Below are 24,240 nucleotides of genomic sequence, written 5' to 3'. Positions count from 1 at the left end.
GACGAATAACAGGATGGTCGTGATTTTCGTGATTTCGTATGTATGTATGTATGCCTATGTAGTCATAAACTTCGAGTGGAAACTATCGTTTAACCATTGCCTGACCACCGTTACCCTAGATGCTCGCCCAAACACCTTAACCAAGTAAGATTTCTTTCTGAAACAATAAGGCACGTACGGCTTACGTATCAAACCCTCTATAAACTGCTTGCTGCCTGAAGTCGGGGAGTCACTGCCAAGGGACCACTCTGTGTGGGAGACAGTTGGTATACTGGAACAAAAACTGCTTTCGCATTATGGTGCTTGTGTCTCTCCGTCTCGTCGCTTGGGAACCCGTAGTCCCGGGCTAACACACCGTCACCCCCTCTCCTCCCCTCGCGGTCCCTCAGCCTCCTGGAACTCCTGGCTCGTGGGACTGTGCTCACGTCACACTCGGGTCAGGAAGTGGCGAACTTCTGGAAAGGGCGCAGGGTTGGAGGGCATGTGTTTGTGTGTATGAGACTTCACCAATCACCCACAGGGCCGGCGGGAAGTTCTTCTCACTGTGTTTTCTCGAAAGACCTTCAGGGCCAGAGAGGCAGCGTGAAGACACTTGCCTGGCACCGGCTGACCCCAGTTCGATCCCAGATACCAAATAAGACCCCTCCGAGACCCGCCAGGAGTGAGCCCCGCACACCGCCGGGTGTGGCCCCCCCACAAAAAGTTCAATGTCGATCCTTTCTGGAGAGGAACTGCAACACTTGTCGCCGTGGAAATGGGGAGAATGAAGAGGAAGATGGGTAACCACCCCCCAGCTCCAGAGGGGCCGGCGCTGTTCAGGGGCACGCAAGTTCACACACTCCCCTCCCCCATCCCCACTCCTCTAGAAACTGTGTCACAGACTCACGGGCCTGTGGCCAGCAGGTAGAAATGAGCCTCATCGAGGCCGGAGCCATAGCACGGCAGGGGAGGCATCCACCTTGTACGCAGCCAACCTGGTTCAATCCCTGGCATCCCAAATGGTCTCCTGAGCACTGCCAGGAGTAATTCCTGAGTGCAGAGCCAGGAGTAACCCCTGAGCACCGCCGGGTGTGACCCAAAAAGCAAAAAAAAAATTGAGCCTCATCACTGCCACTTCGACCCCACAACCAGGGGCGTCCTGGTTGACCCACACGATGCCACCTGTGACCTCTGCATGACGTGGGAGGCCCTGGCCAGACACCACCCTGTCTCTCCTGAGACCCCCTTCTCCAGGGTGTCTCCCACCCAGCTCCCTCTCCTCGCCCTCCCTGCAACCTTTGCTCCCCACACCATAGGATAGGGTCTGGGCACCCCCGAGAGCACAGCACTGGGTCCCTGGCCTTTGCAGCTCCTATGGAGATCTCCGGGAGTGGCCAGTGAGGGGCATGGGGGTGCGTCTGGGCTGCGGGGTGGGGTTCTGGCGGGGAGGGGGGACCCTGCAAAGTCCCCAAGTCTAAGCTCAGGAAGCAGACTTGTGAGACGGAGCCAAGTCAGCCACCCCTGGTGGGACATGGGGGGGGCTCCTGCCTACCTGGCACAGGGAGGCACCCCCAAACCGTAGATGTGTGCCCTGGGGGTAGGGCTGACCGGCCCCCTGCACCCAGACTTTGGCTCCATTCTGCTGGGTGGGCAGAGAGAAGGGGCTGGCCTCTAATCGTCAGTGCCCTGGCCTGGACACCGGGGACATTAGGAGCTCAGGTCCGGCCACCGTTCCTGCCCGGTGGGCGAGAGGGCTGGCTGGTGGGCGAGGTCAGAAACAGGGGTGAGGGTGGCCACCCCAGGGCCTGGGAAAGGAGCGGCCTTCGATGGAAACTTCCCGGGGTGTGAGGCCTGTGGGCTTCGCAGGGTCAGGAATGTGCGCTGTTGGGACTCGGGGAGAAGGGGGTCCTCATGGAGACAGAAAAGAGGCAGCAAGGCAGCCTCGGGTCTGGGAAGGATCAGGACGGCCCACAGGCCACACCGGGCTGGGCCAGGAGCTGGTTCTTGAGACCACAGGGGCAGACTCGGGTGCACGTGGACCGACCCAGAGAACCTGTGACAGTTGCTTCATGCACAGCAGGGACAGTGAGCGTCTGTCCCAGTCCCACACGCAGGGACAGTGAGCGCCCGTATCAGTCCCCACCCCGCCCCCGCACCACGCACACGGGGACAGTGAGTGACCGTCACAGCCCCACACAGTGGACAGCAGACTGGTCCCACACCAGGACAGCAGGCTGGACCTCAGGCTTGGGGAGGGGAGGAAGAAAGACGGAGACTTCCCAAGCGGGCGCGCCACAGGCCAAGTGCAGGTGCCCCCCACGAGGCCGGGTACAGGTCCCCCTGCGACCGGCCAAGAAGCAACTTTCCCCTCCGCACCCCGAGAAACAGGTACCCAGGGAGCCCGGGGAGTCAGCTAAGTGGGGTTAGCCCTGCTGGGCATCCAGGTCTTCCTATTCGCGGCCCCTCACTCCTCACTGGCCCTTTGGCCAGGGGAGTTTGGCCAGAAAGGGGTTTCCCCAGGGCCCCCAACTGCTGACCGCTTCTCACTCGTTGCATCCACTAGTCTGGCCTCTGCCTCGAGGCTGTCCAGAGCCAGGGCAGCGGGCACCCCTGCCAGGGCAGAATCTGGCGCCTGGAACAAATGCAAGGGGCCAGGCCGCAGAGTCAGGGACACTGGCCCGCTCCCCAACAGGACAGGCGGCCTGACCCCACGTGGCCACAGAGGCGGTGGGACAGTGGGAAGCGGCGGGTGAGGGGCTGGGGACGTGGCTTGGGTCACGACTGCCCACCAGACACATGTGAAGCAGGACGAGGCACATCACCTCTCCGGGCCTGCGGTCACACGTACACAGTGGGGACACGCAGTTCCTCTGTCGGGGCCCTGGGACCTGGCGAGACTCGGGGCCACACGATACCCCTCAACGGTCACTTAGCAGCACAATGGGCCCTCAGTCTGGGAGCACTAGCAGGGTGAGCCCCCTCCTCAGGCCTCTGGAAGATGGGCACTAGCGGAAGGAAGCTGGAAGCTGGAGCGGGTGCGAGTGTGTGTGTGTGACTGTGCGAAAGAGCATGTGTGAACTACTGTGTGTCAGAGTCAGTAACTGTGAGCAGTTGTGAGTGTGCTGTGTGAGACGGCATGAGTGTGCGTGTGAGTATGGAAAACTGTGAGAGAGGGTGTGCGTGAGACTCTGTGAGGCTGCTGTGTGAAGCGTGTGCTTGGGTCAATGTCTGTGTGAGGAGAATGAACGTGAGGCTCTGTGTGTGTGTGTGTGTGTGTGTGTGTGTGTGTGAATGTCTGAGGCTGTGTTCAGAGATTACATGAACATGCCTGAGACTGTGTGAGTGTGTATGAGACTGTGTGTGTGTGACTGTATGTGTAGGAGACCATATGTGTGTGAGTCCGTGTGACTGTGAGATTGTGCAGCTGTAAATGTGTTATTGTGTGTATGAGACAGTATGTGTGAGACTCTGTGTGTGCGTGTGTGTGTGTGAGGCTGTGTATGGGAGACTGCATGAGACTGAATGTGGCCCTCTTAGACAATGTTCGAATGAGTATGAGATTGTGTGTCATGTGTATGAGTGTGCACAATTTGTGCATTCAGATTGTGTGAGAGATTGTGTGTGAGACTGTGTGTGTGAGACTGTGACTGTGTGACTGTGTGAGACTGTGTAACTGTGTGTGAGACTGTATGACTGTATGTGAAACTGTGTGACTGTGTGTGATTGTGTGTGTGTGACTGGTGTGATGCATGACTGTGTGTGAGATTGTGTGACTGTGTGTGTGACTGTGTGACAGACCATGTACTCAGCAGCCCCTGCCCATGTGTGGGAGGCACACTGCAGGCAGCCGCGAAGCTGCTTTCTGGCCCCTGCGTGCTGGGTTCCTCCTGCCTCCCCTGGACGCCACCCAGTCCACACTGGGGGTGGCTCTGCCTGACACTTTCCCTCTCGGACCCTGTTCCCGGGAGCCCGCCTCTGCCTGCCTCCCACTCAGCAGGTGAAGTGGGCAGCGGGCGGCTTCCTGAGTGGCGGTGCATTCCCAGGACAGAGAGCTGGTGGCAGGGAGCACGGCCCGGGTTGAGGGGTCCCCGAGGGGGAGGGCAGCGGCGCCCCTCTGCTGTGGCCGGTGCCCCAGGTCTAGGCCGTGCTGCTGCAACACTCTCTGCCACCACCAGGGGGAGCCACGCCCCCGTCTCCAAGCCAGGCCTGTCTCAGCCGGGCTCGCTCTCTAGGCAGCCCCTCCCTCCGCTGCCCACCTGCTCTGGGCCTCTTAATCGGCCTGGCCCGTGCCCGGACCCTCTCTCGGCTGCTTTGGGCCCGAGCGTCTCCCCAGGAGGAGGCTGCGGAGGCCGCACTCACCTTTCCAGCCCTGCAGACATCTCTTCACTAAACTCTGAGCTCTCACTACTGCCTGGAAAGGAACACAGATCAGTGAGCTGGCGGCCACCTCGGGGGCCTCTCCACGGGGCGCCGGACACCAGCTCCCCGGCCCTGTCCTATCCACGGCCCCAACTCTGCCCCAGGAGGGCCCAAATCCAAAGCCTTCCAGGCCCTTCTCCAGGGGGGAGGGTTCTCTCTCTGAGGGCCACAGCTGTCGGTCCACCGCCACCTCGGGGTCTGCTGGCCTGGCCAGGCTACCCTGCCTCCCTCCCTCTGGGCCACCTCTGCCTCCACAGGAGGCTCAGCGGGGGCGCCACGCTTCTCAGGGGCTCCCCAAGGCCCGGGCCCTGCTGGCACAGAGGAGATCCTCCGGACACTTTAAGCCACTCCAAGCTGCCTCAGTTTACTCCTCGGAGGGGACAAGGGGGCTGGGCCAGGGGAGAGGGCAGCCCTTGGGGTCAGCCTTAGCAGCGCCCTCTGCCAGGAGAGGGGCCCACCAGCTGGGCTCCACCTGGACGCCTGCTCATGGACAAGGAGCTCAGCTCCGGCAGGAAGGGTCTGTGCCCTGAGGGATGCAGGGAGGGGTGCCCAAACGCCTCCGAGCTCCTGCCTGAGGCCGGGCTCCTGGGCTGACTCTGCTCTGGGCCCAGGAAGGCCACGGGTTTCCTTTCCAGGGCCCTCCTACAGCTGGGCCCAGTCCGTGGGACTCTCTCTGGGCTCTGTGCCTGGGGACAGCCGCGGGAGGGTTCCGTGATGCAGGACGCCAAGGCTTTGTGGGCGCCCCTTAGGCCGCAAATCCACATTCGCATCCCGGAGAAGTTTCGGGAAGCCCTGCACTTGCCTGGCCTCCCTCTGACCCGTGGAGGCTGGAATCTGCCTCCTGGACGTGCCCAGGGACCCCCGGCTGCCACGGCCGAAGCCGCTGTCCCCTCCCATCTGGGCCCAGGGCAGAGGCAGCGGTGGACCTGGCCTGAGACGGTCGGAGCACAGGCAGTGACAGAGATAGGGACCCACTTTCCTGCTCCCCACCGCCCGGGAGCAGACAGACACACGGACACAGACCACAGAAGCACGGAGAGACGAGGTCCCATGTCTCCCGCCACAGCAAGGACAGGACCTGGCCCAGCGGGGCGCCCGGCTCGAACCCTCGCCCTGCTCTCAGGCACACGAACCCCACCCCTCCCCCACAAAGCGTTTCAATCCTGCCTCACTCTGGCTCCTGGGGACAGACAAGGACACAGGGAGGCCCAGGGCCCGCCCGGCGGGGGTCCCCAGGCTGCTCCACCCCCGCGCGGCACCCTCCGGGGCTGCCGTCGGGGGGTCTCGGTCCGGTGGCGCCTGCCACACTCGGGGGTCCGGGCATGGGGCGAGGCCCCGGCAGCCGGGATCAAAGGCCTCCCGGGCCCTGGGGACTCCTGTGGGGGAGCACCGGGCACGCACGGCGACACACAGACACGCTTACCTAGGGAGAGTCCGTTGGTGGCGGCGGAGGAGGCGGCCAGCGCCCGGCGGGGGCTGCGCGACTCCAGGACGCTGTCGTCCAGCAGGTGCCGCGCCTTCTCCGACGGGAACGTGGCGCTTTTACTCTCAACTACACTCAACTGACACATGAGACTGGAAACGGAAGGAGAGAGAAGGCGGCTCCTTACCCCGCCACACGCGGGCCCTGGGGCCCGGCACTCCCTAACTGTCCTACTGGTCTCCCGCGATCGCCAGGCGGGGTGGCGGCGAGGGGTGAGCGGCGGGGCCACGCGAGCACAGGGTCAGCGCCGACCACGCAGCGCAACCGGGCCGGGGGTCGCACGCGCCCAACCGATTCCTTGCCCCGACACTCCTCTGCACGCCCGCTGCCCGCCTGCCCACAGCCCCACACACTCAGGCCTGTCCAGGCGTGGGACTCCATGGCGGGGCGGGCGGCACAGCAGAGTCACACTGAACATCCGTCCACTCACAGTGCCCACGTCCTCCTGGCCAGGGCAGGGCTAGCTGGGATGGGGGTACGGGGACTAGTGGGGGAGGGAAGAAGGAAGGGAGGGAGGGAGGGAGAAAGGAAGGAAGAAAGGACGGAAGAAAGGAGAGGAAAGAAAGGAAGGAAAGAAGGGAGGGAGGGAGGGAGAGAGGAAGGATGGAAGGATGGAAGGAAGGAAGGAAGGAAGGAAACAAGGAAGGAGAAGGAAGGAAGGAGGGAGAAAGGGAGGAGGAAGGGAAGAAGGCAGGCAAGGAGGAAGGAGGGAGGGAGGGAGGGAGAGAGGGAGGCGGGTGGCCCATCTGCCCAGGCCCGTCTGTGTGTCCCTCTGTCCCCACAGGGCTGGATGCGGTGGGGTGGTGGCAGGAGGGGCGGCAGGTGGCAGCAGAGACTCGAGGCTGACCCTGGCAGGAACCTGGTGAGGGTCATGGGCGCCTGGACCCTGCGCTCCTCCGCGAGGGACACGGTCATGGGCCTGGCACACTGCCAGGATGCCAGCCTGCCTATGCGCCCATTGTGCAGCCCCTGCACCCATTGTGCAGCCCCTGGTACCCATCACGGTACAGAGACTCTGCGGCTGGGCACCCCCAGCACCTTCGAGACCGTGCCAGGTCAGGCAAGGGCCCCCGCCGGGAAGCCCAGAGCTCCCTCCGCCCAGTCCCGGCCTGCCGAGGCTCACGCCGTTACCCACTTGTTGCCCAGGCTGTGGCTCTTCCGGTGTCTTGGCACGGGGGGCGTGGGGAGGCTGCCGGCGACCGATGCGTCTGGGCACGTGGGCCTCCGGCTGAAGCGGGCGGAGCTGGAGCTGGCGGAGGGGCCTGTGAACAGAGAGAGTGTCACGGGGGGCTGGGGGGGCTGCAGGACACCTGGCCGGGCTCTCAGACCAAAGGGGTCCGTGCAAAGGCCCAGGGGCCTTCCCATCAGGCCACACAGAGGACGGCCACGGCCCGCACCAAGGCAGAGGGAGAGGCCGCGGGCCCCTGTGCCCATCCACTGCAAGTCCCCCACCTTCAGCCATAGGGAGGGAGTGAGTGAGGCAGGCAGTGCTCCAACTCCCCACCCGGGGTTCCCTCCGCATGGGCAGGGGCAGTGACTGGCCCTTGTCCCGAGCTGTCCTCAGGGCTCCCTGACACGCAGCCCGCAGCCTTCACAGCACTTGGCCCAACTGGGTCATGGCGGAGCAACGGCCGCCAACTATGACCCTGAGTTGGATGCTCAGGATGGAACCCAGAAAGCCACGAGGGCAGCTCTATGGCAGGCAAGGGACAAGTGGGCCTCGCTGTGGGAGAAGGTGTCCCCGTGGGTGGAGAAGGAAGTGACTCTGGGTGCACCCAGAGAGAGGCACTGGGGAGCCAGGAGGGAGGGGACAGTCTGGAGGTTTGGCCCTAGGGTGCACCGGGCGTCTCGGTGACAGGGTCTGAGAGAAAGATCCAGAATAGGGAATTTGGGGACCGTGGCCCCAGTGAGGGCTCATGGCCCCAGCACCACTGGCCCTGAGAGAGTGTAGAGAGGGTTGTGGGGGTGTGGGCCTGACCCTGGAGTGTGTGCGGGTTCCTGGGGAAACCCCCCCAACACACACACACACACACACATACACACACGGGTAATGGGGTAAATCATCCCAGGTGGGCCAGGCCATGGAGTTACTAGTTCTGCTGCTGTCTGGGAAATCTGAGGGGCATCCCTGGGTGAAGAGCACAATTGGGGTCCTGCAGTGGTGCCAGGCAGTGTGTGGCTCAGGGTGCGGGTCCCTGTGGAGGGCAGAAGGCACCGCTCTGCTTGCAGCCTGCAGGCTTATGAAGAGGTCTGAGCCACTCTGGCTCCCACCCCGGTTCTGAGAAGTCACTGTTTGGGTCAGAGTCCATGGCTCCTCCCTGGAGAGAACCAGCTCCATCTGCACAGGGTGAGAACGAGCTCTGCCCCCGAGAACCAGCCCCGCCCCCTGAGAAGTGGCTCCGCCCCCTGAGAACTGGCTCTGCCCCAATGAGAACCGGCTCTGGCCCGGTGATAACCAGCTCCGCCCCTTGAGAGTGGCCCCGCCCCCTGAGAAGTGGATCCGCCCCCTGAGAACTAGCCCCACCCTGAGAACTGGCTCTGCCCCAATGAGAACAGGCTCTGGCCCTGTGACAACCAGCCCCGCCCCCTGAGAAGTGGCTCCGCCCCTGAGAAGCCGCTCTGCCTCCTGAGAACTGGCTCTGCCCCATGAGAACAGGCTCTGGCCCTGTGACAACCAGCTCCGCCCCCTGATAAGTAGCTCCGCCCCTGAGAACCGACTCCGTCCCATAACTGGCTCTGCCCCTGAGGACCAGCCCCGCCCCCTGAGAAGTAGCTCCGCCCCTGAGAAGTAGCTCCGCCCCTGAGAACTGGCTCTGCCCCAATGAGAACAGGCTCTGGCCCCCTGACAACCAGCTCCGCCCCCTGAGAAGTGGTTCCGCCCCCTGAGAACCGGCTCTGCCCCTGTGAGAACCAGCCCCGCCCCCTGAGAAGTGGTTCCGCCCCCTGAGAACCGGCTCTGCCCCTGTGAGAACTAGCCCCGCCCCCTGAGAACCAGCTCCGCCCCCTGAGAACCGGCCTCGACCCCTGATAACAGGCTCCGCCCCTCCGCCCCCTGAGAACCGGTCGGGTGGGGGTCGATTGCCCCAATCTTGGTAGGCACCCCAAGCAGGACATGACCCACCGGCTGCTGGGGAACTGCGCTTGGGCTGGAAGGCCGAGGCTGAGGACACTGGCGGGGTCTGGGAGGACTCTGCAGGGGGAGGTCTGTTGCTGCTCAGGAGGGCCCCTCGTGTCCTGCTCTGAGTGGGGAGCGGGGCCGTGGCCACCCTTCAGGGGCCCGTTCACACCCCAGCCCTGCTGCAGGGCGCTCCTGGGCTTCCTGTCCTCTCCGGAAGGGGCCGCTGCGGGACACAGCGCCTGCCTCCTGGCGCCAGGGCCAGACCGGCTCTCCCGGGCCTCCCACTCCTCAGCCTCTTCCGCTCAGCTCCGAGGCTCCCTCCTGGCAGAGGCCGGGCCGCCCCCTCTTCTAGGGACGGCCCTGGGAGGCAGGTGGCCTCAGCTGCCCCCTGACCCAGCTGGGGGGGGTGCAAGGCACAGAGGCTGTGCTCTCCCTGGCCCTCTTCCAGGCGGAGACACCCCATGAGCTCTGGGAGGCCCCCGGCCCCCGCCAGCCTGGGCTGAAGAGGCAGGAAAATGAAGCGCAGGCTCTGGCCAAGGAGCCCTGGGATCCATCCCTGGCTGTGCAAGGTCCCCCCCCTCCTGCCCCCCAAAGCACCACCGGGAGCAGTTGGTGAGCACTGCTGGGTGTGGTCCCCCAAGCTAAATAAAAACAAACCCAAAACCATAACAAAAGAATTTCCATTCGCCTGGGCCCCAGGAGGGGGGGCGGACGTTGCTGTGGAAAGGCACCATCAGCCCCGGCCCGGGAAGTCCCACGTGAAGGCCCCGTTTCTGGGCCGGGCGCCTGGCAAGTTCGTTTCCCTGCATCCCGGAGTGGGGGGTGGGGGTGCTCGGTGGCGAGATCAGGGCCTGGGCTCGGGCCCCGCTGAGCAGAGTGTGGTCCCCACCGCCCGCCCGATATGGCACAAACAGCTGGAAAAACTGACCGTGGGGCCTGACTATCTCAGAGGATCGCTCTGTTTTTCCTCGGCATAATTTTTCCATGAATAATCTTTAAAACTCTTTAAGTGGCTGTTTCTTCAGCAGTTTTATTGGAACATATGAGAACTGACGGTCTCGTGGGGAACGAGATATCACGTTGAAAAAAGCCTGGTTCTCATTACAGCCCCTCCGTGAAACCAGGGGGCCGGCGAAGAGCAAAGGGCACCACGGGCCTTCCAGGAAAGCCCGGGAGGGGACGCGACCAGAGGGGGACGGACCAGACACCATCAGGCTCAGGCCAGTGGCCACCGGGCTTGGGCTTGCCGTGAGCAGGGCTGAATGTGGCCAGGGGCTGTGCCCACGGAGGCTCCGAGTTCTTCAGTTACAAAGCAGGGGTGGTGGCGGGGAGGAAGGGGAGGAGGGGGAGGGTATCCCCTGATCAGGATCGGGGCTGGCAGCTGTGCTGGATGGGAAGCTGATGGTCAGCTCTAGTGGGGGGGGGGTCACACGGGGGAGTGAGACAGGTAACAGGGCCACTGCGCTAGAGCATCAGTGATAAGCCCGGTGACAGCAATTGTCACATGGTTGTGGGGACTCAAGGCCACCATGGGCGTCACCCAATGGGGAGCTCTCAGAAGCCCCTCACTCAGCCCTGCCTAGTGGCCGCTTCCAAAGGCCACCCTATCTGGTAGGAGGTAGGGACGGAGGCACAGTCTCAGCCACCTCCTCTCCGGTCCCTGATCTCTGGAGAGCACACGGGAGGTGTCTGGCATGGCACCCAGGGCAGCAAATGCCACAGCGGGCCCTGTCCATCAGGAAGGCCTGCAGTGGCCGGAGGGACGTCTGTTCAGCGTGTCCCTCAGAAGTGAGAAGCAGAGAAGAACACTCTGTCCTCACTTTGGAGCTCAGTCAGAGGTGGGGGGGGGGAGGGGCGTTCCTGGAGGAACTGGGCCGGGGGCCGGGTCAAGCGAGTCCATCCACATCTGCCCTCAAGGCCACGGCCACCTGAGCATGGTCTCCACAGCGGCGGTTATTTAGTGCCCAAGGAAAAGGGGTGCTTCCCCAGCGGGGATACCCGGAGGTTCCTGGGATCCAGCATCAGGCAGAGTGGCTGGCTGGGAGCACCGTCCCACGTGAATGTGGCCACTGAGTGGCCCTGCCCGGGGTCAGCCCTGCTGCTATCAGGAGGCGCATTGGGGTGACCCTACCCTGAGCGGGGCGTGCTCACGGCCTTGCAGGTGTAAGCGTCACCCACTGGCAGTCATGAGACGTGTGTCCCCATCCAGCCTCTGCCCTGCAGGAGCCAGAAGCTTAGGACCACCCTCCCCCCATCCCCCTGCCCCACCAGCTCCGTTGCGGCCAAGACTCTGTTTCCTCCTTGGCTGTCCCTTCTAGGAGCCGGCGCCCTGTTCCCAGACGGGGCCCGTGGCGGCTGTGCCAGGCCGGGCCGGGGACTCAGCATGTCTGTCCATGTGTTGAAACCGTCTTTGGCCAGGTTCCGGGCGAGCCTGGGAGCCGGTCGGCATCACGTTCACACGCATTCCTGGTCCCTCGCGTGGCGGCTCTCACGGCCTTGCAGCGGGCCAGACGCTGGCTCCGACCCTTCCCCCGGCCCCGCACCCATTTCTCCTGGGCACCAAAACTGAGCACCTACTCCCCAACGCCGGGGCCCACAGGCGCCAGATTCCTCCTGAGAGGCAGGAGTGCGGGTCTCTCCCGACCCTCTGGGTTCGAGCCCAGAATCCTCAGCAGGCCACTGAGAGCCGCAGAGTGAAGCCAATGGGAAGTTTCGGGGGCGGAGGGACCCAGATTCCGGGCCTGGGTGCCTTCCCGAACCCCCCCATCCATCACAGAACCTGAGAGGAGGGGTGTGTCCTGGCCTGAAGAGGGTCTCCAGACGCTGCCCAGGGGGGAAGGGGACGGCCTGAGATGTGTCCCCAGCAAGGCGGAGCCCTGGGGACACTGGGTGCCTAGCCCAGGCCCAGAGGCCCAGTGGCATGGGCAGAGGACTTGGTGGCCATGTAGACGGGCCAGAGAAGGACGGGCGTGTCCCCACCACTGCCGTGTGGCCCGAGAACAGCTGGTGCGGAGGGGACAGAGACAGCGAGAAGTTGCAGCAGCAGAGACTGACGGCCCGAGGAGGCTACCCCTCTCTGGGGCTCGTGCGGCTTCCGGAAAACAAAGAGGTGCCCGTGAGAAGTGGCGGTGGCAGCACTGGGCAGGGCGGGGACTGAAACTAGCTTGTACCTGCCCCCCCTCAGTACCCCAGGCAGGCCTGAACCCCCACTCCTCAACCTCCCCCTCCCCCGGGCAGGCAGGAGTCTGCACACCAGGCCGGGCTGGGCTTCTCCTGGGGACCCAGTCGGGACAGGTGGGGACAGGCAGGGCTGTGTCTGTCTGATCTCCAGATCGGGGGGGGGGGTCTTCAGTCCTGAATGGACCAAGGGGCAAAGGGACAGAGGTCGGGGTGAGCAACACCACCACATGGTCCTGCCTGTCCTCTGGGCTCGACAGGGCACAGCAATGCCCAGACCCTGGGTGTGGGTGGCCAACATGGGTGGCCCCCTCCTGCTGCATGTGGGGCAGCACATCCCCCCAGGCGAGCAGGGGTGAGGGAAGGCTGAGCGCGGGGGCTGTGCCCATCACGTGTGGCTGGGCGCAGCTGTGTCCGTTCCACAGAGCCCCGGCATCTCTGGCCCCACAGCACCCGTGTGGAGGTGGAAACGGTCGTTTTCCTCCAAGGTGGGCGGCTCTGCGGCCTGTGCGGGGGCTGCGTGGGGTCCCCCAGCTGTGTCCCACGGTCACCAACCGTCACAGACGCTGTCTCCCAGAGCCCTTCTCACACAGGGCGCCCTCACCGCACTCCGGCCACCCCAGCCCCGAGCAGGGCCGTAGAGGGGACCGTGGGCCGCGGCACCAGAGAGACTCAGGGATCAGTCTGTTGCCAAGGGAGGGTCAGTGGAGGTGGCAGAAGCCCATGGTCAGCTGGTGGGCACCGGCCCGAGGTGGCCCCAGGTCCCTGGCACGGGGGCGCGGTGCTTGGGTGGGGGTCGGCCTTCTCTGTGGCTGGGAGACAGCCACTCATTTGCAAAAACCGAACATGGGTCCTGGTGAGGACACGGTGACGTGGCTGTTCTTGGTACCTGCTTCTCCCCAGGAGGGCCCCGCCCCCCACCCAAAGGTGTGTCTGTTTCTTCCCCTTGCTCCTGGGCAGAGAGTGGGGCTGCCCTCTGCTGTCCTGCGGGGCCTGAGTGCTGGGGGGGGGGGGGTATCGTGGCTCCCCAGGGTGCCTGCGACTCAGACCCGTGCAGGGAGCCTTGGGTTGGCTCAGGCCCTAGCATCCTGTGCGCTTTCCAGAAGCCACGGCCCAGGCCACGCACATCCTTCTGATCCTTCATGAGTCACAGCATCCGCTTCTGCACCCCAAGGGGATCCTGCATCCCGAGGCCGGCACAGTGAGCCAGCATGCAGAAGGGGACCTGTTGGCTGAAGGCAGGAACACGGGGAGAATGTTCCAGAAGCAGGATGGTTGGGAGGAAGTAGCATCAGGAGGGTCCCACCTCTGGCTCCCTTTGCCGACTGGGCTTGGGTTCCATCTGGGAGGAGGCCGTGCTGAGACAAGGCCAGGCAGCTGTGGCCGCCCTGGGGAGGGGCCTGTTGGGAGGTGAGGATGGCCTCACCTCCATGGACTCGGGCAGGGCCCATCTACGGACAGTGGTGCCTGGGGGGGGGTCCCCCGAATTTCACAGACAACCCCTGGCTTTGGCAAGGGCCAACCTCATCATCAACAAGCCTCTGACCCTGGACACCCCGACTTCCGGGGACCGAGCCTGCACCTCACTTGTCTCCCCGCTGACGAGAAAGGACACCAAGACCCAGACAGCTGATGTCACTTGCCCAAGACAGCAAGAGCCTCGAAGCCAAGGCCGACCAGAGGAGAAAGTTGGGTTGGAGCCCCCAGCTCCAAGGCCCCCTGTAATGAATCTTGTCCCTTCTCCACCAGCCGCGGTCAGTCATGGTCTGTGACTGAGCGACAGAAGGGGACAGCACACGTCCCCAGGGAGAAGTGGACGGAGACTGTGCAGACGGGTGTGGGAGTCACTCACTGTTCTGCCATGGGGCTGGGCGTGGCCCCGCATCCCACCTTACCCTTCTCCGCGTGAACCCAATGGAAGAACCAATGGACGAACCCCCAAAGATGCTGGTGCTCCACAGGGCTGGTCCCTGGCCAGGCAGGAGGCTGCTGAGCAGGACCCCAGCGGGCCCAGGGGACGCCCACCCCACATATGCTTTCAGCTCAAAGTTCTTGGCTAGCCCCATGGAGGGGTGCTCATTCCAGGCCCCTCCCAGGACCCGAGTCCAGGGGGCCCCCGGGGGCCACTGGGCGGTCAGGCTTCCAGCTGGGCTGGTGGGGGAGGGAGGTGAGTGGCAAACCACTGCTCACATTGCCCTTTGACCCACAGCTCAAGCCCCCTCAGGCAGCCGCATGGTGGCAGAGAGGGCCCAAGGGACAGACGCCCACTCGGGGTGGGGGGTGGGATGGGGGAATGGCGAGGCTACCTGCAAGGTCTTCCTTGGAGGAGACGAGCCTCGGAGAGCTGCTTCCGGGTTCAATTCTGAGTGACAGCCTGCAAGGAAGAGTTCCAGGAGGTCAGAGCCGCAGGGGCGGGGGGGGGGGGGGTGCCCAGCGCCCTCCCCAGCGATGCCCGGGGATGGGAGACAGCTGGTGGTGGGGTCCACCAGCCGTCAAAGATTCGGGTCGGCTCTGGATAGCAGCCGCAAAGACACGTGCTGATGGCCCATTCCGGGGCAGGAACACAGGGCAGGCGTCTGCTTCCCACGCAGCTACACCAACGTGTGCAGAGGGAGCCGGCAAGGATGGGGAGCAGGAGAGAGGAGGACATGCAGGTCGGCCACAGGAGCCAGGGCAGGGACCAGGGGAGCTTCGGACAGTCTGTGGGGGACGGGCGCCTCCAGCTCGGCAGCTGCCGTCTCTGAAGCACCTGAGAAGGCCCGAGTGACTCACGGAGAGATGGGACAGTGGGAGGGTGCCTGCCTGCACGCGGCCGACCCACAATCTGTCCCTGGTGCCCCCTAGGGGTGTCCCGAGCCTCTCCAGAGGTGGAGCACAGAGCCAGGAGTAACCCCTGAGCATTGCTGGGTGTGGTTCCGAAAACAGAAATTTAAAAAAAAAAAAAAAAGGTCTGGGTGAAAAGGCCGGCCTGACTCGGAGGCCAGGCTAGCTCTCGTCCAGCAAAACCAACGGACGGTTGGCGGCCACATAAGCCAGGGTTTTGGGGGGGGGGAAGCAGAGCTTGAACCCAAGCAACTAGCAGGTAAGGGGGGGAGAGAGGGAAGGGGGAGGGAAAAGAGAGAGAGGGAGAGGGAGGGGGGGAGAGAGAGAGAGAGAGCGAGTGGGGATGTGGGGTGTGACTTCAGCACGACCTGGCGCCCTGTCGCCCTGTCCGAGTGGCAAGTGGCGGAAGTTCCCCCCTTCCCTTCCTCCTGGGAGCGGAAGACGAGCTGGGTGGGGGCAGGAGGAGAGAGTCCAGCATGGGGGCTTCCACCCTGGAATGCGACACAGCCCCCTACTAGATAAAGGGGGCTGCGCTGCCTCCCTCTGAGCCGGGGCCTCCCCATGGACAAGAAGCAATGACTGGCCCATCCCCCAAACCCCAAGGAGAACGGAGAGGTGGTCTGGACACGGTGGGGGGGGGGGCTGCCGGGGACCAGTGACTCACAGACTGAGGGGCGACCTTGGGACCCCCAAAACCTGATCAGGAAGAAGAGCAGCAGGGCGGGGGAGATCCTTCGGACAGGTAGTGTCCCCTGGCCTGGGGCCCCCATGAGGGGGGACCCTCGGCTCAGGCCTCTCCCCTCACCCACCAGGCACACAGGGCAGGCGTCTCTGGCTACGGGGTGGGGGTGGGTGCCTGGATCGGTTCGGGTAAGGGACTCAGGGCTCCGGTCCCCACAGGAAGCCAGACTTGGGGGCTCTCTCCACAGCAAAACTGCCCCGCTGCAATTCAGCTCCGCAGGGCTAACTCCACAGATGGGCAGGGAGGTGTGAGTGTGTTTAAAACCCACGGCAACCCTGGGGCCAGAGAGACAGACGGGGACAGCAGGGAGGGTGTTTGCCTTGCAGGCTGCCGACCCAGGTTCACTCCCCGGCATCGCATACAGCTCCCCGAGCAACACCAGGAAATTCCTGAGTGCAGAGCCAGGAGTGACCTCTGAGCATCGCTGGGTGTGCCCCCCGCCCCTCCCCCTCAAAAAAAAAAGATAAATCCCACAGAAACGGGGGCTGGGGCTCCTCTCTGTGCAGCTACAAACTCGGACTTTGTGGTCATGCCCAGCAGAAGATGGGGGTGGGGGGAGGGGGAGTGAGCGGGCGCTATCGTCTTTCATAACTGGGGCCAGCTGACCCTTGGCTCGTGGGGCCCAGAAACCCGAGCCCAGAGTGTGAAATCTCGCTGGGCCTCTGGCTAATCGCAGAAGGCTGGCAGGGGTGTCTCTGGGAGAAGGACGGCAAATCCTGACCCTGTGTATCTGTCCTTTTCTTCTGGCCACCGAAGATAAAATCAAAGTTGGTGCTTCTGCGAAGTGGGAGTATGGCCCGACTTGGGTGACAGTCTCTCCCTCGCTGTCCTTCTCTGTGTCCTTTCTATGCATAGAAAAAAAAAAGCCCCAAACTGTGTTTCACTGGGGGTTGAGGACAGCCCCACCGGGGACCCCTGGTGTAAGTCACTTGACTTTGTGTCTTGGGATGAGTGGAACCAGAGCTGGGTGGGGAGGGGGGTCCCCAGGCAGGGTCACGTTGGACCCTACATCTCCTCCCACTCAGCGTCAGAACCAGGGAGTCCCCGGGGCAGGCCCCCCACCCTGCCCTCTCCTCCCGCGTCTGTCCATTCGGACCCCAACAAAGGGCCTTTGTAGAACCTCAGCTGCACCCGGCCGAGAGCGGGGTTCCCCACGGCCCTGGGGGCGGAAGGCGGCCTGTCCAACTATTAGCTCATGGTCAGAAATATTTATAGACCATCTTTTCCTACTTAAAGGGCATGAGTGTTAATGACATCCACTGTCTCCCGAATCCCAGTGTTGCCCCGGAATCGACATGGGGAAGTCTCGGGCTGTGGGTCTCTCCTTTGCAGCCGCCACAGGGCCCTGATGAGTCGGGCTCAGGGGCATAGGGGCCCCCGTGGTCCCTGAGGCCTCTCCCTCTGGTGGTTTCCACTGTGTCACAAACTGAGATTTCGCAGAATATTCTACGTTCACGTGTGCTCTGGCCACTGGGCTCTGTGTCTGCAGGGGTAACGGCCACCAGAGTCACACAGGAATGGGGGGGAACACGGAGATGTTTGCCCACTTTTCCTCGGTGGCTGAGAAGGCATGACACCAGTCTGTTTCCTGAGTGACTGATGACCACTCGGGTCGAGGCAGGGGAGCGGGCGGAGGGGAGCCCAGCCGACTTCCCGGGGTCCTGGTTAGAGGAGGGTTTCGAAGAGGTGGGTCTCTCTGCAGCCACATTCCTTAACTTTTCAGGGATGTCAGTGACCAAGACCAAGGAATGGAGCTGCTCAAATGTGCAGGGACCAAATTGGAAGACGACTTATTTATTTATTTTTGATTTTTTTTTTGGGGGGGGTCATACCCAGGAATGCACAGGAGTTACTCCTGGCTCTTCACTCAGAAATTACTCCTGGTGGTGCTTGGGGGACCATATGGGATGCTGGGAATCGAACCCGGGTCAGCCGCATGCAAGGCAAACACCCTATCCGTTGTGTTATCACTCCAGCCACATGGAAGAAGATTTAAAGAAGAAAAATCCCCCAGACGGTGGGACTTTAAGGAGTCCCAGATGGTGTATTCCGAGCGCCCACTAAGAGGAACCTTAAAAAGAAGGAGCGGGAGGTGCCCACGGCGGGGCAGTGGGGGTAAGGGGTGGGTGATGACCCCATGACAAGGTGGCAGAAACCAGAGTGGCCACCTGAAAGGGTGACCAAGCGAAGGAGCTCAGCTGTGCTAAGGCTCAGAGGCCAGTCTGGCCCAGGGCAGCGCAAAGACACAGGGCAATGGCCCCCGCTGCCAGAGTGGTACCCGATGACACTCTAAGAACACCAGAGCGGGAGGAAATGAGCGAGAACAAAGTTCAGGTGCAGGGGATGGAAGATGAGGCTGCAGGGCTCTGAGCACTTTGCGGAAGCAGGGGCTGAGGGATGGGGCCGCGGCCAGCGCCCAGAGCTGGCCAGAGTCGTGCTGAGACAGGACCACAGGCATCAGGGGCCAGGAAGCTGCGTCCGGCTGGCCGGCCAAGAGGGGGACACATTTACGGTCCCCGCCCCAGGTGAAGCCTGTGTGGGCGGAGCCTGTGGGCCCAGGGGTCCGAGGCGACACTCTCCTCCCCCACGGGCGAGTGCAGGGTGCTTACTTGTAGTTGTCGTCTTCCACAAACTTCTGGAGCTCTTCAATGTAGCGCACAGACTTCAGGTACTTCTGGACATGGGGCAGGGTGGTGAGGTGGTCTGCCAAAGGACAGAACGGGGCGGGGGCGGGGGTCAGTCTCCCCGTCGGTAGGCCCCAAGTGGGACATGTGGGGGTGACCGGCACTAGCTCCCTGGAGGTCCCAGGCTCCTGCGGGTCTCCCAGGTGGCTGGGCTGTGCCCCAAGCCCCCCCCCCCCCCCACCCCTCGCTTCCTAGACTGGGAAGGCAGGCCACTGGGAGGTGAAGGATCCCGCACAGAGCTGAGCTTGGTGTCTCGGGGCCCTAAAACCTGCCGTGAGGCCAGAACGGACGATGCAGCGTCCCGGGACTGGCAGAAGGGTTGCCCGGGCTCGGTGGGCGAGTGAGGGACAGTCCCCTCGCCTCAAACCCTTGCAGGCCTGTGCTGCTGCAGGGCTGAGCACCCCCCCCTGCAAACCCTTTACTCATCAGAATGAAGATCGGGGCAGGGCTTCACGCTGGCCAGCCCACGGGTCCCCACGGTGCTGATGCCAGGAGGCGAACGCAGAGAGAGGGGTGCTCCGTGAGCACTGGAAGGCCAGCAGAGCCGAAAAGCTCAGGCCGAGGAGAAAGTGACTGTGCCCAGGCGGGAGCCTGTGTCCTGCATGTGTGAGGCCCCCTAAGCTCCAGCCCCCGCGCTGTCTGTCTCCGTGATCCCGTACCGGGAATCTCTCTCCTCCCCACTCCCCGGGGTTTCCTCAGAGCGGGGCCCCATCCTTAGGGGTGCCTGAGGCTTCTGCATCTGCATCTCGGACCCCAACCCCCTGCCACTCCCCTCCTACCCTCTGTCCCTGGCCTCTCCCAATGTGCCTCAGCCCCTCCCAACATAGGGCTGGACCCCGAGTGTGATGACAGCATCATCTTGGGTGAAAAGTGCCCGCTGCCTCGCCCATCCAGCATCTGTCTCCTCTGTTCCTGGACCCCACCTCCGACACCCAGTGCCCCCTGCCAGCCCAGAGGCCTCTGTCTGGGCCACCGGGGCCCGGGTTCTGCATGTGCTGTTCCCACATCACCCCTGCTCAAGGCCCGCAGCACAGGATCAACCGGCTCCCTGGCATCCCTGCAGAGAAATAGGTGACCTGCGGCAGACCAGGCCCCGCTGTGGGACCCCCACCCCCTCTCCCTACACCTGCCGGCTGCCGGGAGGGCCCGAGGAGGCCAGGGGGCAACAGCGAGGGGGACTGCTTGCTGCACCTGCTTGCAGAGAACTGCCCACAAAACCCTGCTTGATGGACAGCCCAGGACCTCTCAGTCCTCAGCCACGCTCCCTTGCGTTACAGGCGGGGACAGCCCGTGGCGGGACCAGGACTCCGGCCTCGTCACAGCCGAGACAGCTAGCTGGCCGGCTCTGGGGATCAACCCTGCACGAAAGACCCAGCACGGGCTGAGGTGTGGAGCTTCGTGGGGACAAGGGGCTGGCAGGCTGAGAGCACTGGCCGGCGAGCCGAGAGCACTGGCCGGCGAGCCGAGGGCACTAACCATAGCTGCAGGAGACCTGCAGGTCGGCGATGATGCGTAGGATGTTGTTCATTTGGTTGGACCGCTGCTCGTTCTCCATGATGCTGCCGGAGGCGGGGTACGCGGAGTCGATGTAGATCAGGTCGAGAAGGTAGATGCCTGCAGGAGAGGACAGGACGGCCGTGAGCGGTGGGGATGGACCCCAAGCCACACCAGGCTCCCACACAGACTGTGGCCTGGCCTTGGGGTAGCGGCCACAATGAGCCGGGGCTAGATTTCACATACGTACTAGGTCATTCTTAAATTTTTCTTTCATCGCCTCCCCCCCTTTCTTTCCTCTTCCTTTTTATTATTTTTTTTTAATTTTTAAAATTTTAAATTATTTAGGGAGCTGGAGTGATAGCACAGCGGGTAGGGTGTTTGCCTTGCACGCGGCCAACCCGGGTTCGATTCCCAGCATCCCATATGGTCCCCTGAGCACCGCCAGGAGTAACTCCTGAGCGCAGAGCCAGGAGGAACCTGTGTGCATCGCTGGATGTGACTCAAAAAGCAAAAAAAAAAAAAAAAAAAAAAAAAAATTAAATTACTAATTTTTTTTTTTTTTTTTTTTTTTTGGTTTTTGGGTCATACCCGGCGATCCACAGGGATTACTCCTGGCTCTGCACTCAGGAGTTACTCCTGGCGGTGCTCAGGGGACCATATGGGATGCTGGGAATCGAACCCGGGTCGGCAACGCCCTCCCTGCTGTGCTATTGTTCCGGCCCCACCTTTTCCTTTTTAGCTGGCAAGAATTCCCCTTTTCCAGCTCACACCTGCTTCAGCAACATGTGTTTTTGTGGGTCCGCCAACAGGAAAGCAACTGCCAGGCGAGGGGACACCTGGGTGTTTGTCATTAAACGATGATATTTCCGTTGTTGCTTCAATGTCCCTTTAAGTCAGCAGTCACCGTTTGCATGTTTAAGTCCGAGTTGCCGTAGCCAGAGAACAGGCTTTGGGATGAATTTCAGCTCTATAGTTATTACTCACTGAGTGCCGTGCCTACTTTGCTGATCTGTCTGTAAACACATTGTCACACGTACAACTCCCGCGTCCAACACCATGCCTCTATTTTTTTCTTTTTTTTAAATTAGTGAATCACTGTGAGGTACAGTTATAGACTTACAAACTTTCATGCTTACATTTCAGTCATACAATGATCAAATACCCATCCCCCCACCAGTGCCCATTTTCCACCACCAATGATCCCAGTATCCCTCCCACAACCCCAACCCTATCCCCCTCCCACCCCGCCTCTGTGGCAGGGCATTCCCTTTTGCTCTCTCTCTTTTGGGTGTTGGAGTTTGCAACAGAGGCACTAAGTGGCAATTGTGTTTGATCTATAGCCTACATTTGGCTAGCATCTCCCAACCAGAGCGGGTCTTCCAAACACCCTTTACTTGGTGTTCCCTGTTCTATCTGAGTTGCCTTTTCCCCCCAGCATTTGAGGCTGGCTCCCATGTCTTTTTTTGTTTTATGTAGGAGTACTGCTATTTATTCAGCCACTGATTAGCTGATTGAATTGTGCATGAACTCCACCTTACCTTTTTTTTTCATTTTTTATAATTTTATTTATTGAATCACTGTGAGAGCAATTACAAAGCTTTCGGGTCTAAGTCTCGGTCATGCAATGAAACCCCCGTACCTTCACCAGTGCCCATTCTCCACCACCAAAAACCCCAGTACACCCCCATCCCATACCCTCCCCCTACCAGTGGGGCAGATGATTTCCACATTACTCTCTCTCTACTTTGATCACATTCAATATTTCGACACCAGACTCACCATTATTATTTGAGATTTTACTCCAACACTCGGGCTGGAGCGATAGCACAGCGGTAGGGTGTTTGCCTTGCACGTAGCCAATATGGCCGACCCGAGTTCGATTCCTCCGCCCCTCTCAGAGAGCCTGGCAAGCTACCGAGAGTATCTCGCCTGCACGGCAGAGCCTGGCAAGCTCCCCGTGACGTACTCGATATGCCAAACACAGTAACAACAAGTCTCATGATGGAGACATTACTGGGCCCGCTCAAGCAAATCGATGAACAACGGGAGGACCGTGACCCCAACACTCAGGTCTGCTGAAAAGGCAACACTAGACAATTTGTGTTCTATTGCTGGTTATGAATAACATATGATGCCACGTGGCTGCAGTAGTGGCCGCTTGATTTTGAAATTCCGAAATTTTAACACTTAAATCTGGAGGGATTTCTGTCAAAATCTGCTGGGTTCTGAGATTTGCTCCTGAGTCTCTGGGATCATGACCGTTGAGAAGCTTGATCAGGGCTCTCAAGTCTTAGAGTAAACCTCCTGGTCCTTACCTCTACTATTCTTGGTGTTGGTCTCCCCTTCTGATACTTTATATTCCATAGAAGAGTGCAATCTTTCTATGTCTGTCCCTCTCTTTCTGACTCATTTCACTTAACATGATACTTTCATGTTGATCCACTTATATGCAAACTTCATGACTTCATCTTTTCTAACAGCTGCACACTATTCCACTGTATAAACGTACCAGTTTCTTTATTTAGTCATCTGTTCTTGAGCACTCGGTTTTTTTCCAGATTTTGGTTCCAACACCATGCCTCTAACTAATAGGAATCACAAAAGCACCAGAGCTTGGTACAAAGCATGAAGGTCAGGCTGATAGCACACCTGAGGTTGCGTGGAAAGCAAGACAGTACCTGGGCCAGAGAGACAGTACCACGGGGAGATGGCGGCTTCATATGTGCCAGCTTCTGGTTCGATCCCCAGTGCCACATATGGTCCCCTAGCCTCTGGGAGTGATCCCTGAGCACAAAGCCACGGATAAGCCTTGAACACTGAGGTGTGACGCCAAAACCCAGAGAAGAAAATTAAGAGATGTGTGATAGAAGAGTTGGGCTATGAGGGGCTGGAGCAACAGTACAGTAGGGTGCTTGCTAGCACATGGCCAACCTGGGTTCGATCCCCAGCCTCCTACTGAGCCCACCAGGAGCTATTCCTGAGTGCAGAGCCCAGAGTAAGCCCTGTGCACAGCTGGGTGTGGCCCCAAAACCAAAAAACTGAAACCAAAGCCAAACAAAATAAAAGAAAGAAAAAGTGAATTCAGCAAAACCACAACTATGAGAGGCAGCCCCTGGCATGTTTTCTCCTCGGAGTATTTCTGTTTGTACACGCAAAGTCCACATGCGTGCAGGCATATTTACACGTGTGTCTGTATGTGCAAGCATACATCTCTCTGTGCAGGTTTGAGGAGTGCATGCGTGAATATAGTATTTGAGCAGCAACATTGATTGGACTTGCTGATATGTAAAAACCTGGATTTACATGAATTAAAATGTGATTCTTCTTGAATGCCTGTAAAATGCCCACAAAAACTGATCACATATGTACTTGACTCTAAGGAAAACGCAATTAATCACATTCTTTGACTTTAGTACGTTAGGATTTAATAATGGCCACAGAGGGGCTGGAGCGATAGCACAGTGGGTAGGGCGTTTGCCTTGCACACGGCTGACCCAGGTTCGATTCCCAGCATCCCATATGGTTCCCTGAGCACTGCCAGGAGTAATTCCTGAGCTCAGAGCCAGGAGTAAACCCTGTGCATCGCTGGGTGTGACCCAAAAAACAAACAAAAAAATGGGTACGGAAACATTCTCACCTCTTGAGAAACACAGATTCTCTCTCTCTCTCTCTCTCTCTCTTTTTCATATGCAAGCACACTCATTAGCCAAAGAATTAAAAAAAAAAACTTGGAAAGGACAGAAACCTAACTGAAGACACTGACAGGAAGAAGAACACAAAGCAAAACTGATGGGACCTGGCCAAAGTGGTAACTGAAGGAAAACGTATAGCCAGGAAGTTTCCTATTTCCCCACAAAGGGTTATTACAGATGCACTAGTGGGCCAGGTGTGTGCACCAAGGCTGGGAGGGTTTGCACAGATTCAGAAGCACGCTGCATTTCGCCCACAACAAACCACTTCACACAGGAGGGCCGGGGCACCCAGAGAGGACCACAGCCGGCCCCAGGTTGGAGCCAAGGGGTGACTATGGGACCCACGCCGGCCGCCCTGGGGCGCATGCTTCCTGCCTGCTCGGGGCCGCTGGATACAGTGACTCATTCGTCTGCTTTTAAAATAGCTGCACATTGTTACGGGAAGCTGTTAAATCGCAGAAACAGATGCTGGCACTTCTCAGAGGATCCGTTTCCACTTCCTCTCTTTCTAGGGGCACTGCGATCCTGCAGTCTTGAGAGCAATCAGGGATAATTCTCCTTGTCCAGCAGCTCCTGGCCCCGTGGGCGGACACCCACGGCTGTCTCCTCTCTTCCTTCTCCGCTCT

At 60.8% G+C, this 24,240-nt stretch overlaps 1 protein-coding gene across 9 annotated transcripts in view; it reads right to left on the bottom strand.

Annotated features, from left to right (window-relative positions):
- The window catches only part of RALGPS1 (Ral GEF with PH domain and SH3 binding motif 1), a 191,865-nt gene that overhangs the window by 13,677 nt on the left and 153,948 nt on the right, over window positions 1-24,240 (bottom strand). For 5 of the 9 annotated variants that reach the window (XM_056108875.1, XM_056108877.1, XM_056108876.1 and 2 more), the window contains exons 9-14: window positions 19,902-20,039; window positions 18,351-18,444; window positions 14,483-14,550; window positions 7,017-7,143; window positions 5,822-5,973; window positions 4,339-4,390 (exon numbers count right to left, since the gene is read on the bottom strand). In XM_056108875.1, coding sequence (XP_055964850.1) covers window positions 4,339-4,390; window positions 5,822-5,973; window positions 7,017-7,143; window positions 14,483-14,550; window positions 18,351-18,444; window positions 19,902-20,039 — 631 coding nt within the window. The remainder of the gene's footprint in view (window positions 1-4,338; window positions 4,391-5,821; window positions 5,974-7,016; window positions 7,144-14,482; window positions 14,551-18,350; window positions 18,445-19,901; window positions 20,040-24,240) is intronic. The other 4 variants (XM_056108881.1, XM_056108882.1, XM_056108883.1 and 1 more) reach the window with 1 other exon arrangement.

This window comes from Sorex fumeus, unplaced genomic scaffold, assembly GCF_029834395.1.
Source record: "Sorex fumeus unplaced genomic scaffold, SorFum_2.1 ptg000233l, whole genome shotgun sequence".
Taxonomy (NCBI): Eukaryota; Metazoa; Chordata; class Mammalia; order Eulipotyphla; family Soricidae; genus Sorex; species Sorex fumeus.
Note: the sequence above shows the minus strand (reverse complement) of the source record. Positions and strands in the feature narration are given on the sequence as shown.